Source organism: Tinamus guttatus, unplaced genomic scaffold (genome assembly GCF_059628265.1).
Source record: "Tinamus guttatus ecotype Peru unplaced genomic scaffold, ASM5962826v1 Tinamus_guttatus_pri_ptg000247l, whole genome shotgun sequence".
Lineage (NCBI taxonomy): Eukaryota > Metazoa > Chordata > Aves > Tinamiformes > Tinamidae > Tinamus > Tinamus guttatus.
In genome coordinates, this window is record NW_028288781.1 from 2,449,513 (window position 1) to 2,463,454 (window position 13,942).

General features: G+C 41.4%; 1 protein-coding gene across 1 annotated transcript; it reads left to right on the forward strand.

Moving 5' to 3' along the window:
• The first annotated feature begins 2,816 nt into the window (after positions 1-2,816).
• Positions 2,817-10,405, forward strand: RAB33B (RAB33B, member RAS oncogene family). Its single transcript, XM_088526519.1, has 2 exons — positions 2,817-3,096; positions 9,177-10,405. The coding sequence occupies exons 1-2, from the start codon at positions 2,848-2,850 to the stop codon at positions 9,618-9,620; spliced, it is 693 nt and encodes a 230-aa protein (XP_088382645.1). The 5' UTR covers positions 2,817-2,847; the 3' UTR covers positions 9,621-10,405.
• The last annotated feature ends 3,537 nt before the right edge of the window (positions 10,406-13,942 follow it).

A 13,942-nucleotide genomic window follows, 5' to 3' on the forward strand; every position in this document is an offset into this window, starting at 1 on the left:
TTGACAAACTACCATTTGCTCATTTAAGCAATTCAAAGATTTAAGCAGTCTCTACTCAGCTTAGGAGCTCTGGCTGGGACTACGAACCCTGCATATGTCTGTCCACACAAACTGGCTGACTTTCCATCCCCACCGTAACTACAGCTTGAAGGTGGCACCTGGCCACCACGTGCCGTGCAGAGGCAGGAACTGCTGCTCCTTGAAAGTGGAGCCAGAGAACTGGTGCTCTGCATTTACACGGAGGAGGAATGGGATGGATGAAGCCGCACAGCACCAGATGTGGTGAGGCTGATCTCATGACTGGAATAATAGGGAAGTTACAGAAGGACAGCCAAAACTCCCACAATTACGCTCACTGGCTCTAGCAAAGGCAAGCTGCTACAGGAACAGCAGGGAAATACCCAGCACTACCAGGAATTCTCTAGCAAATGGGAAACTTCACTAAGTGTAATTTGGGATTTGGCCCCCTGGAAACGTGCATTCCTTTATGGAAAGGGTACCAAGACACCATGATCTGTATCTCCTTCTAGGTAGGTGAGCGCATCTGTCACAGGTCCTGAAAAAAGGAGCCTCTTCCCCAGAAACACTGAGTGTCAGAAGGATTTCAGGGCATGTCTGGAGATTTGGAAAACAAGCTGTTGCGACAGAACTCACAAATGCCCAAAATGGACACCTGAAGTCTGTGCTATGTGTGAAGTCCTAAAGATCCCACCAGGGACAGTATTTAAAATCTGTCCAGTGCAAGCCACTGAATGGATTTCAGAAGCAGGAGTCCCTTGCAATATAATAAATCTTTCTCCAGTAGGGAGCATTAGCAGACTGCAACAGAAGTGATTTAATTCAAGTCCATCCTTTCTTTCATCAGCAGGCTGCTCTCAGGAACATACTATGTAGGTAGTTCTGTTTGTCCAATGAATAGCAATGGAAAACAAAACAGAAACTCAGACTATAAACTAAAAAGGTGCTTGAGAGTGCCTAAAGTCAGAGGCAAGGTGCCAGACCTCTGTCACATAGCCCAGAGTATAAAAATGTGATGACTCTGAATTAGTGTGGCCGCTAGATGGTGCAAAGATTCTGCCTCTGCAGGAGGCTCAGTTGCTGAAATCAAAAGATGTTCAGAGCTGTTGAAGAGCTCAAATCTAATTATAGCAGTTTGGCATAGCGCAGGTTTAAATGAGCTGTTGGCAATTCTTGCCAAAGTACTGATTGAACTCTCTCCTTAGCATGTTAGCCAGAGCCCACATCAGAGCATCTCCCCACTAGAACTGGGAAGTTTCTACTTCTTCTTTCACCATGGGCTATGGAGACACGCTTGCTTGTGCGGCTAAACACATGCTGTGTCCTTGCTGTAAAACACAGCACTTTCAGTGGAAGGGACAGTAAGAACTCAGTGGTGGCTTCTCTTCTTATACTTTACAAAGCAGAGGTCTAAGCTGCAGGTTTGGCTAATGGAAAATAGCTGAAGCTCTCTTTTAGGTTGCAGCCGTTGCTGAGTTTATTAAGATGCCCGAGGCAGTGCCACATGTCCCTTCTCACTGGCAGGTATGCCAATCATTTTTGCCTCACGTGCATCTGCCAGAGAGGAGCTTGCTGCTGTCTCATTTACCCCTGGAGAGGAGACCAGCACAGTCCCACTGAAGAGCAGCAGGCGCACAAGGCCTTGCCAACATCTACTTCTCCCTCGCTGTCCCCAAACACAAAGGCAGCATCAAGTAGGGCCAGCCTGCCCTGCCACAACCCTGCGCCTGGGGGAATTTCAGCATGAAATTCATAGAATCATAGAATCATAGAATGCTTAGGGTTGGAAGGGACCTCTAGAGATCATCTAGTCCAACCCCCCTGCATACGCAGGGACACCTAAAGCACATGGCGCAGGACTGCATCCAAGCGGGTTTTGAAGATCTCCAGAGAAGGAGACTCCACAACCTCTCTGGGCAGCCTGTTCCAGTGCTCTGTCACCCTCACTGTTAAGAAATTTTTCCTTAAGTTCCTATGGAATTTTTGATGTTTCAGTTTCCGGCCATTTCCTCTAGTCCTATCAGTGGCCACCACTGAAAAGAGACCATCCCCGTCCTCTGCACTCCCTCCCTTGAGGTACTTATAGACACTGACCAGGTCCCCTCTCAGCCTTCTCTTCTCCAGGCTGAACAGGCCCAGCTCCCTCAGCCTCTCCTCATAGGTCAGATGTTCCAGGCCCCTGATCATCCTTGTGGCCCTGCGCTGGACTCTCTCCAGCAGCTCCACATCCCTCTTGTACTGTGGAGCCCAGAACTGGACACAATACTCCAGATGCGGCCTCACCAGGGCTGAGTAGAGGGGCAGGATCACCTCCCTCGACCTGCTGGAGACGCTCTTCTTAATGCACCCCAGGATCCCATTGGCCTTCTTGAAATTCAGCGCTGCCTGAGGATGGTGCCTAAGGGCACGAGGTGACACATTAAATTATAACTGAAAAAAAAAAAACCCTCGCGATTAAAAATAACACCGCGTGATTTCAGCCTTCCTCTTATTATTCTGAGCGCTCCCTCGGGACCCCGGTCCGCGTTTATCTGGGCGGCAGCCCGACGCCGGGGGCGTGGCGAGCGGCTCGCGCTGCCCGCCCCGCGCCCTCCGCCACCGCTCCCCACGGTCCCCCGCGCGCGGCGCGCTGCCATTGGCCCGGGGCGCCGCCACGTGGGCGCGGCTCTCGCGACACCCGGCGGCTCGCCGTGACGTGGCGTGGCGCGGCGCGGCCGCTTCCCCGCGGGGCGGCGGTTTAACGGCGGCGGGCGCGCGCCCCGCCCGCGCGGCACGCACGCGCGCAGGGAGGGCGGCGGGCGGGCGGCCTCCGCCGGCGAGGAGGGCGCGATGATGGCGGCGGCGGCCGAGCTGGAGTCCTCGTTGGAGCTGAGCTTCACGGGCAGCGGCGCGCTGCCCGGCGCGCTGCCCCCCGCGCGCTCCCGCATCTTCAAGATCATCGTCATCGGCGACTCCAACGTGGGCAAGACGTGCCTCACGTACCGCTTCTGCGCCGGCCGCTTCCCGCAGCGCACCGAGGCCACCATCGGCGTGGACTTCCGCGAGCGCGCCGTCACCATCGACGGCGAGCGCATCAAGGTAGCGGCGGGCCGGCTGCGCGCCCGGGCGCCGTGCGGCCCCGCTGGTGGAGCTCCGGGGAGCTCGGCAGAGCGCTCCGTGCCGCGGGCAGCGCCGAGCCTCCGGCGTGTGCCCTGGGCGCCGCGCATCGCCCTGCTGCGTGTCGGGGTTTGCGGGCGCCGCCTCGCGCCCCCTGCTTCACCGCCGTCGTGTCGCCTGGCCCGAACACTCCGTTTTGGCGTTAGGGACTCTGCAGATTTGTCAGAAACTATCTGCCTTGCCTGCGTTTCTGCTGTGGAGGTGCTTGAGCTGAGGAAAGTTTTCCACCATTAGGCACAGCCTTTGACAAGCTTTAGGCAATAGCTGCTCTTGGGCCTTGGCTCCGAGAAATTCTGCTTCTGTGTTTGCTAGGAATTGCATTTCGGTGGCCTAACTTTCAGGTCGATGACACTGTGCTGAAGCATTTTAATCTTAAATTAAAAGGAGTTGTTATAGCGATTATCTGAAATATTTTTAAAGGGGAACTACGTGCCACACACACACACACGCACAGTAACATCAAGAAAAGGAGAACAGAAGAGAAAGACAAAATTTCTGTATGAGATAGAATCAGTTTGATTTTTTTTTTTAATGAGGAAATTTAGTTTGGAAATAGTGAAAACAACAAATTGTATCCTATTAAGAAACAGGACAGTGCTGAGGAATGAACTGTTCTGTCTATGATAGTAATGTGTTGCAGTTTTGTTTTGTTTTGTTTAGATAGCTGCATGTTAGAGTAAGGTGGTACAGAACCTTTTTTCTTCTCTGTTTGCAGATTTAGATAAAGCTTATTCTTCCATTCAGTGAAAAATCAGTTGTGTAAAGGGAAAAAATTGCTTTTGTGTTTTAAGGCAAACTTAAAGGTACTGTAAAGCAATTAAAAAAAAAAAAAAAAAAAAAAAAAAAGTGAAATATGCCCAGTTAGCCTGTTGGATATGTGAACACCAGTGATGATACTGTTATTGATTTGCAGTTTAAACCACTAGTTGCTTAAAAATGTAGTTTATGTATAAGCAATAAAGTGGTTTAAAAACCTCAAACTTTTCCCTTTCTACTTGCATATTGTGGTTGTTTTTTAGGAACTGGTTTTAACTGATGCTTAAAAAGGGAAAACATTAGTTTTGGAATTTACTCTTGGCTGTTATCACCAAGCTTTGGAATTGCAGCTGACAGTCATATAGCTGAAAGCTGTAGTCTGCCTTGCTCATTTACCAATTAAAGAAATTGTGGAAGATTTTTTGCCCTTCTTCTGGATTCTTTTCTCTATATATCTTTTTTTTTAATAATTAAAAGAGAAAACTTGTTATTCATTCCCTTTGTAAAGATCATCACCCTTTGGCTGATGGCTGAGCTCTTGTACTCTAAGGTCTGTTGCTGTCTGTAGCTGAAGCAAGGACCTCATGATGGACATGTGCTTGTCAGCACCATCTTACTGCGTGGCTTTCTCACTGCCCCTGCATTGTGCCTGCCCAAAAAACAAGCAGAGAAGAGTCTAGCCCTGTCCGCAGTTCTGGCCACATAGGGGCCTTTATGTTGTGTGTGCTCTGCTAGGGTATGCTGTGCTCTTGGGAGTGCCTGTTGAGTATCCTGGCTTTGGTGAGAGAGGTGGAGAACTGGCTGAGACTTTTCAGACACTTTGTTTTCCAATAAATTCTGTTTCAAGTTTAAAAGGAAACAAAAGTTTCTTAATATTATAGCCAGGGCCCTAGCTCCTAGGGAGGATGTTAAGCACCATCACACTATGTACCAGCCTCTTTTGTTGTTGTTGTTGTTGTCTTGCCATCTCCTGTCATTCATCCTTATCTTGTTTGTAGCATCTCTGCAGCAATGCCTGTTGAACCAGGAAGGAAAGAAGCTCTTATGAACTGAATTATTCATCTGCTGTTCTTGGTGTGCGCTGGAGGGCATGCTGGGTAGAGAAATTTTCTCCCTTGCTTTGAAGGAAAACATTAAATGGTGTCTTCTTCTCTCTTGTCCCTTCCCCCAGCCAGCTGGGTGGTCATTCATGTGCTGCCCTAGTACAGGGCATTTCCCTTGCAGCTGGAAAAACGCTGTGTCACTGGCATTGACACAGACACGATTCTTCTCAGCAGGGGTCTCCCACACAATAATTTTTATAATTCTAAGACATTGGAACAAGTGTGTTTTTTGTACAGTGGGCTCACTGATTCATCTGAAACTCTAATGATTAGAGATGATGAATAGATTAGAACTGTCAACACATGAACCTTTTACCTTTTGCTCTTCCTGAAATTATGTAAAATTGAAGAAAACAATGATGTCACTTCTTTGTGACCTACATTAAAATAGCAAAGGCTGCAAGTGAAATACAAAGGGGAAAGCTCTTCAAGTTCATATTTGCTTTGCATCTAATAAAAGGAAGCATGTCTTGCTGTTTTAACTTTATTAAGTTAGGCTTTTGGCAGCAGGTTTTATAAACCATGTGTGCTAATGCAGTCCTTGTTTAGCCTTTCTAGATGCACAAAAAGGAATTGGAGGCAGTAGTTGATACATTTAAATAATGTTTATTATTCCTAGGAAAAGGGAGAAGTGATTCTGTCCTCAGTTTTAATAGTTGAATGTGCTGTTAATTCAGACTTTCGAAATGCACATTTTAAAGGGTCATTATCTGTATTGTATTTGAAATAATAAAAATGTGCTCTCCTGATGGAGGGTGTTGTAACAATAGGGAAACCATGATCTTAATCGAATTTGTCAATGCACACTGATGAATACCAAAGCGATCATCATCAGTGTTTGTTTTTCAGTAGTGCCAGGCTAAGTTTCTTGGCCAGAAATGGAAAGATGAAGTTCACCTGTTAAGAGGGGAAAAAAAGAGACTTCCAAAATATGAAACTTTCGGCTCTGGAGAAAGATTTGTCTCTCCATACAGTTTGTGATTTCACACCAGTAATATTTTTTTAAAAAAAAACTTTTGGATAATATATCCAAATTTGAAAATCACATGTAATTAAAATCTAGGTGAAAGTATAGTTTAAGCTTATCTTAGAAGTTCTATAAAACTTTGATTAAATGTCCTTGTTTCTAACCAAGCTTGGCAATAAGGATCTCTCCTTGACTGAATTCTGACTGATTTCTACTCTTTCTCAGTGAGGTGAGGAGAGAAGTGTATGCCCAGATTCTACAGCTGTCTATGGAAATGAGCCCTTTAATTCAGATTTGATTTAACATCTTGCAAGATTATATACTCCTTAGCTGTATGCTGACTGAACATAAAGTTTACCTCTCTGTGTGTCTTTATTCTTTCTTTAATTTGTTATATTCCAAATTAATGAAAATCCTGCAGAAGTCTTGACTTTGTGGTTCTTTGTAATCATGTAAGAACTAAGTCTCTCTCTTGTCCGGGTAGGTGAATGAATCCAAACCAAATTTAGTTGTCTATATTTAGTCTAGGTATCAAGAGTTCCTTTACAAACCATGGAGCTGTAGTCAGTTGTTATTAGAGTACAATACAGTTGGCAAAAAGCAGATATTTGCTCTAAAATGAGCATATTTATATGAATAAAACTGTGATTGACAACAGTTTTTTTCCAGCAAAGGCTGGAGTGTCCAGCTCAGATACTGAAACTGCTTTGTGAGCATCCAGTCATTCAGCTAGAGCCCAGCAGTGTCCAGTTATATGATACGTTGCTAATGCTACCAGGTAATTCTTTTGTTAAGTTACAAAGCTGTATGAAAAAAAAACATTCTTTTCCTTATTTCAGCTGGAAGACTGTTCTGTTACTTCATCAGCTTAATGATTAGGAACTTTAAAAAAAAATTCTTATGTATGCTTGTTGTAGCTAGCTGATAGCATCTTTTTGCAGCACCAGCATTATCCTTTAGCTTAAGTAGCTCTGTATAGAGAGATAAGAGTTCTATTTTCTCCTCATCTGTTTTGCTATGCTGTTTTTTTCTACTTTTTCAATTTGTGTTCTCATCTCATTCCTCTAAAATATTCAATAGAAGAATAGACTGATCTGCAGGATATTTTTAAGAATATTGACAGTTTTAAAGATTAAGATTTTTGACAATAATCTTGCTTTTTAAAAGTATTTTTATTGACATTCTAGAGCAGTATCTTGGTCTTTATGCTTCTGTAGAGCAGAAGTTGGGCTAACTGGACTAGACTACGTAATCTGAGGTGTTCAAATGTTTTCATGTAAATCCCTTGTTCAAACCAGTAAATGTCCTGTTAAAATCTGAATTTTTCTTGGGTATAGGTGATCAGAGTTGAACATAATATTAAGAAACTTACACTATCCTGAAACAGCATTTACTTTTTTTCCCTTGGCTCTATCATACCAGTGATTCATGATGTCCTGTGATTTTCGTGTGCCTGGATTGTCATCCACTTCAGCTATTTCCAGCTGATGAGTCCCCCACTTACAAGAGCTGTCTTTTTTATTAATAGCAGTTCTCAACACCTTGCATCTGGCCCTACTCAGTTTTGTTTTCTTTCTGCTCTTCCAGCTCTTAGATGATATTGTAATCCTTCTCTTGGTGTTGCATCCTAGCTTCTTGACATTGGCAAATTTCCTTTGTGTATTTTTATTCTTTTATCTCAAAATAATCGGTAAAAATGCTAAACAAGGTAACTTAAGAAATCTGTAATTTAGAAATCAGGCTTACTGAAACATTTGGATCAAAGGACTGCAGAACTGTGGTCATGAGAGAATAGTCTTCATCAAGGAAAAATACTAGCTATAGAATGGCTTGTGGAAGAGATTGAATTTTAAATTTACCTTCATGATTTACAGACCATTTAATGCTGCTTTAATTCTGTGTCCAAAGAAAATTTCTCTCTTCTCTCTCTTAGGGAGGAAATATTTCTTTCTAAGATTTCTTGCACAAAGGTTAAAAGCCAAAGTATTAATCAAACTGCTTCAACAGTTAAGGATCAACCGTGCAGAACAGAGACAGGTAGTTAGGATTCAGTCTTGACCTAAGAAATCACATGTTAAGTTTCAGTGTTAACACTGTAAGGTGTACATGGTATAACCATGTGCTCATTTATTTGTTAGCTATATGTTTAATTTGGCATTGTGGGTTAATTTTGGTCTGACTGCTAAATATTTCAGTCGCCTGTTTCCCCAAAAGCTGGTGTCTTAAATATTACCACATTCGATAATTGCATGATTTTATAGCAAATCCTACACATCAGAGAACTCAAAGCTCTCATTCTGTCAAAGTGATTGATACATTTAATATTTTTGTTTGTACTCTGGTCTTTACATGTGCTTGTGGTTCAATGGAGTTTTGTCCGGACTTGAGATACTCAAATTTTTACAGATTAAGTGCTTTTGTCTGATTACTTTATAGTTTGGTCATTGACTATATAGGCTTAGAACAAATATTGACATTTAAGTTTATTCAGGAGAGACATATACCTGGAAATATTGGTATCATTTTAAACTAACTTAAGGTTTATGCCTTTTTTTTTCTTTATGGGTGCTCTTATTTGCATACTACAAACCACAGTATTGTCCTAGCTTAATCATTAAATAAGTCTAAGGTTGAGGTTTATAGAAAGAAGAATTTGATTCCAGCCGATGTAGGTTTTTGTGCTTTTTTTTTGTTCATGTGTTTTGATTTCTTCTTACTCCTATGAAGTCTGCGCAGTTGGCAGTTAACTGGATGCTAAGAACAAAACTTTGAGGAAGATGATGTTATTTGTGGCAACAGAAATTCATGTCAGCTGAAAGCTGTGCTAAGAAATGTATGTTGCTGTTTCCTCAAATAAAAACTGTATTGGCCAGATTTCAGTATTTGTTTATGTAAAAATCTGCAAATTATCTACTCCACTAAACTTTCAGAAATTTGTATTAGCGATTAAGCCACATCATAATTTTTTTATAGCTTCTGTTATGAGCAGATGGTTCAGAAGACAAAACTTTCTGAAATTGTTTATGGGAGGAGCCCCAGTTTTCTTCAGCATAAACTTTTCAGTATAATCCATTCAGAGGAGTGAATTTGTGTAACTGCCTGATATTCCCACATAATTTTGCTGCGTGATTAAAAGAGCAGTTCTGCTTTTTCTCTTTTGGTCTTTCTCCTCTCAGATTCAGCTATGGGACACAGCTGGCCAGGAGCGCTTCAGAAAGAGTATGGTGCAGCACTATTACAGGAACGTCCACGCCGTCGTGTTTGTGTACGACATGACAAACATTGCCAGCTTTCACAGTCTGCCATCGTGGATAGAGGAGTGCAAGCAGCACCTTCTCACCAATGATATACCACGGATTCTTGTTGGAAACAAGTGTGATCTGAGAAGTGCTATTCAGGTATCCACAGACTTGGCGCAGAAGTTCGCTGATACTCACAGTATGCCACTCTTTGAAACCTCTGCTAAAAACCCCAATGACAATGACCATGTGGAGGCCATATTTATGACACTGGCTCACAAGCTTAAGAGTCACAAGCCATTAATGCTTAGTCAACCCCCAGATCGCGATGAAATTCATATAAAGCCTGAACCAAAACCTGCCATGACCTGCTGGTGTTAAATCATGCTATTTACTGTGCTGTCACCTTGTCTGTTTGAATATGCTTCAAAGTTGTGATCTTGGCAAATTTCCAGGTTTTGGTAGCAATTAGAGCAAATCTCTCTGGCACTTTAATGTGTTTTTTTTTGTTTGTTTTGTTTTTGCTTTTTTTGTTGTTGTTTTTCCTGGTATAAATGTGCCCATCTCATTTTCTTGCACTTTGTAATGTACTTTCTGAATTACTGATTTTTCACTATAGATATACAGGAGAGTAAACTTTCAAGTGAAGTCTTGACAAAGCAATTCTACTTGAACTCTTGCTGCCTGAAAAATTTTTGTCACTTGTGGTAAGGTTATAAATAGTAAGCCTGTTTACTAATTTTTTTCGTTGGTGCTTCATTGGAATAATGTTGAAGGAAATGTATTCTGGAACAGATAAGTAACTTTTGTTTTCTTAAGTCACTGATTAGAGTGATTTTTGATACCTGAAGAAATATATTATGAGTACTAAGCAAGTACCTTCCTATTAAAACAGCAGCAGGGCTGTCAGATAAAGATACTGCTGTCAGTGTAAGTGCATATTGGGGGCTTTAATGTCATTTAATTTCTTAGCCTTGTCTGTTTCTTCATGGTAACCACAAAGGAGCTGAAGAGCCTGCCCGTGTATCCAGATAACTCTTTGATACTGGATTATTTCTTCACAATTAGCATGTAAGACTAAACTATACATTCCTTCTGATGGAAATAATTTTAGAATAGGACTTGAGAAAATTTAGGATTATAACTATCCAGAATTTTAATGGCCCCACTAAAAATTCCATGTTCAAAGAGGTCTTATTTGTAAAGATGTATCTGCTGTATTTGAGCTGAGCCTAAGTAAAAATACTTAAATGAAGTAGAATTTGAGTGAAGTTAGCAAAGCTTCCTGTGTTCAAAGGTAAGACTATTGGAGGATGTTAGTCATAATGAATGTTTTCAAGTATCTTGAAAAACACAACTTTTCATGAATCAATTTGATCATGTTTTAGGGATGGAAATGCTTAGGAGAAAATGTTAGGTCTGATGCCCATTGTGGCATACGGAGCTGTGCCTTAGTCATAGAAAAGGTGAAGGCCACCGTGCATTAGTGGTCTGTATTGTTCTGTGCCAGAACAGCCCATCCAAAGGCTTCTGGGCGCAGGAACGTGACTACAGACCGCTGTACATGAGGGCCAGCTTGCTGAAGGCAGAACATTGCCTTCTGCTTAAAGGATAGGGATGGTGCTAATTCTTTAAAACATTTATGAATGCAAAATCAAGTCAATTCTGAAACATGGAGAAAATCTGCACAGGCCAATAATCTGTTAAAGATATTGGGCTAATGATCATATGCATTTAAATTGGGCATTGTGGTGTTAAAAATAGGAGTTTTTTTTGTTTGATTGATTGGTTTTATTTTCTGTTTTTAATCAGAAGAGAGAAGATTTTTAAGAACCATCTTCTAGATTCTGTTTTATTTCAGTTCTGTTGTTGGAAAGTCAACTTTTGTAATGAAAATCATGCTAGGTTGCCCAAAATTTACAGAAAACAAAGGGAAATGTAAACCACAGAATTTAGTCTATGACTTCATTCATATGCAATGATGAAACAATATTTTGTGACTTAAATTTCGAAGGAATTGAAATAAACATGAGAATTATTGATTTATAATGTGTAGTGAATGATGCTGACTGGAAAATAAATGTAAGGACAAATGTAGGAGCTGCCGTCTTAGTGATTGCATTAGAAATAATTACATTTTTGAAACAAGATATATACTATTTAAACTAATAAAATACAGTATAATTGTATTGCACGTTATACTGATAAAAGGAAAAATATATTGACTTTTCTCTGGATTTAGAAAGAACTTTCAATTTGACCTAACATAATTAGGATAGTTAAACATTTTTGAAGATACTATTTTTTTTTTCCTGTATAAAGCAGCTGTGACTTCCATGGTGTTTTTGTTTATGTAGCATTGTAAAAAGGAACTTTTTCATTCACTTTGTTCATAAGAAAGAACTATAGAGTAGTTTTAGTCATTTAATATTCAATCAGCTTTTTAACACTAGTGTTCTTGGTTTTTTTTTCTTTTTCTTTTTTTTCTTTTAGGAAAGTATTGATCTTCAATTTATTTGTATATTATTACAAATAAACATGGTTTACAGTCCTCTTGGACAATTTGTTTTTCACTCGTGTCCTTAATCCTTTTTTTCAAAAGGATCCATCTTAAGTATTTGTATAGTATTAAATATTTCAACAAACTTTATATTTTTTTTAGTTATTTTTAAAAATATAAACAGAATGAAGAATTCTAAAGTCCGTCAGGTTGAAAGGAAATGATGTAGAAACAATGTTAAACAAACATGTAAATCTGTGACAAGTTTACTTGAGTTGTTATTCATAACCTGTAAATATGGGCCCTTGTGTCATTAAAATTGTGTGGCAATGTAATATTGTCTTCAGCACGAAGCATGTTTTGATGGTTCTCCCATAACCATAATGTGGCCATTAATCTAGAACCTGATGTGCTTCCTAGCTCTCAGTAGTAGTGTTCTACCCACAAAATCCATGTCAGAAGTACTGAATACTTTGTGTATGTATTTTCACTTACCAAATTGTAAAACTGGGTTATTTTATATGTGAGGTTGGGTAGGAGGGGGAGGATGCAATCCCGGAAACCTAATAAACTGGCTTTGCCACTAACTGCTGTCACTTGTTTTCAGTAATTATATTACAAATTATAACATAATTTCTTGGTAAAATCCAGAATAAAGTACCATAAACAAGGAAAGAAAAATAAATAGCCTGTAGGTTTTGTTTGCCCAGATAGCAATTTTGTGATACACTGTCACAATGCTTGGATTACTCACACAGGAGAGAAGGGCTGAACAGCTCACCTGCTATTACAGAATGTGTTTCAGAGGAGTCTTCTCCCTTACTCTTCCCTGAGTCTCAGCCCATATCCAGAAAAGCTCTTAACTTCACATACACCTGTGACATATGTGTGCAGGATTTTATTAATGTGTACTGTAATGTCCCCCAAAACAAACAAACAACAAAGCTCTTCAGCCAGTAGAGGAGCTGAAGAGCACTGTCACACGGAATGTAAAAGTTGCATAGCTCCACTCTTGCTGTTTTTCCAGCTTTACAAATCAGTAGTTAAACAGCTTTCCACGCAGGGGAAAGCAAGGCAGGGGCGAGAAAATGAGCTGACGTGCAACTACCATCTTCAAATATTGGTGCTACTCTAGGAAGCATGTATTAAGCTTTAATGTTGATCAAAGGGAATATTTTAGGAGCCCACACAAGCATTACAGTGGGGGCAATCCTGCCTTCCCAGGACACTTTTTGACTGCTTGGCACCTTCACGTGTGACTTAAAGAGGTTGCACTACATGGAAAGGGCAAGTCTCTGCCTCAGAAGAAACATCCATGACTGTTTTCCCTCTCCATAAAGACAAAACTAATATGTATAGCACTTTTCTATGCCTCTTGAGCTGAGGGGGTTCTGATACTTGCTTTGTGGTTGTCTCTCATAACAGGTGATCATGCATTTGAATGGCAACTACTGCATTTGAAGCTGGTAAGAAACTTACGTGTTTCATCCATCACTGAATGAAGTAGCAGCAATGTTGCCTTTCAGTGGTAATCTTGCACTCAAAAAAACTAAACTGATAGGGCTGTTTCTAAGTTGCACTGAAGTCTGTTACAAGGACACCTGTAAGTGAGCTTCAAAGTTGTATTTCTTCATAATGCACTTCACAAAAAAAAAATGTGGTTTGGGTTTTGGGGGTGTCTCTGTTTGCCCTGCAAGTTGTGATGAGGCCTTATGCAGCAGAAAGCAGGCATCAGGGAGGCTTGTGACACACACACAAAATCATGGAAGGGTTGAGGTGGGACCTAGTTGGGACCTAGTCCAGCCCCCCTGCACAAGCTGGGTTACCTAGGGCACCTTGTACAGGATCATATCCAGGTGGGTTTTGAAGATCTCCAGTGAAGGAGATGCCACAGCTTCTCTGGGCAGCCTGTTCCAGTGCTCTGTCACCCTCACAGGGAAGAAGTTCTTCCTCACAGCCAGATGGAACTTACTGTGTTTCAGTTTGTACCCATTAACCCTCATCCTGTCACCAGCCACCACGGAGAAGAGTTTGGCCCCATCCTCCCTACATGCTCCCCTCAGGTACTTCTACACATTGATCAGAACTCCTCTCAGTCTTCTCTAGGCTAAACAGGCTCAGCTCACTTTGTCTTTCCTCATACGATAGCTGCTCCAGTCCCTTAATCATCTCCGGCAGTACGCTGCACCGTCTTTAGAAGCTC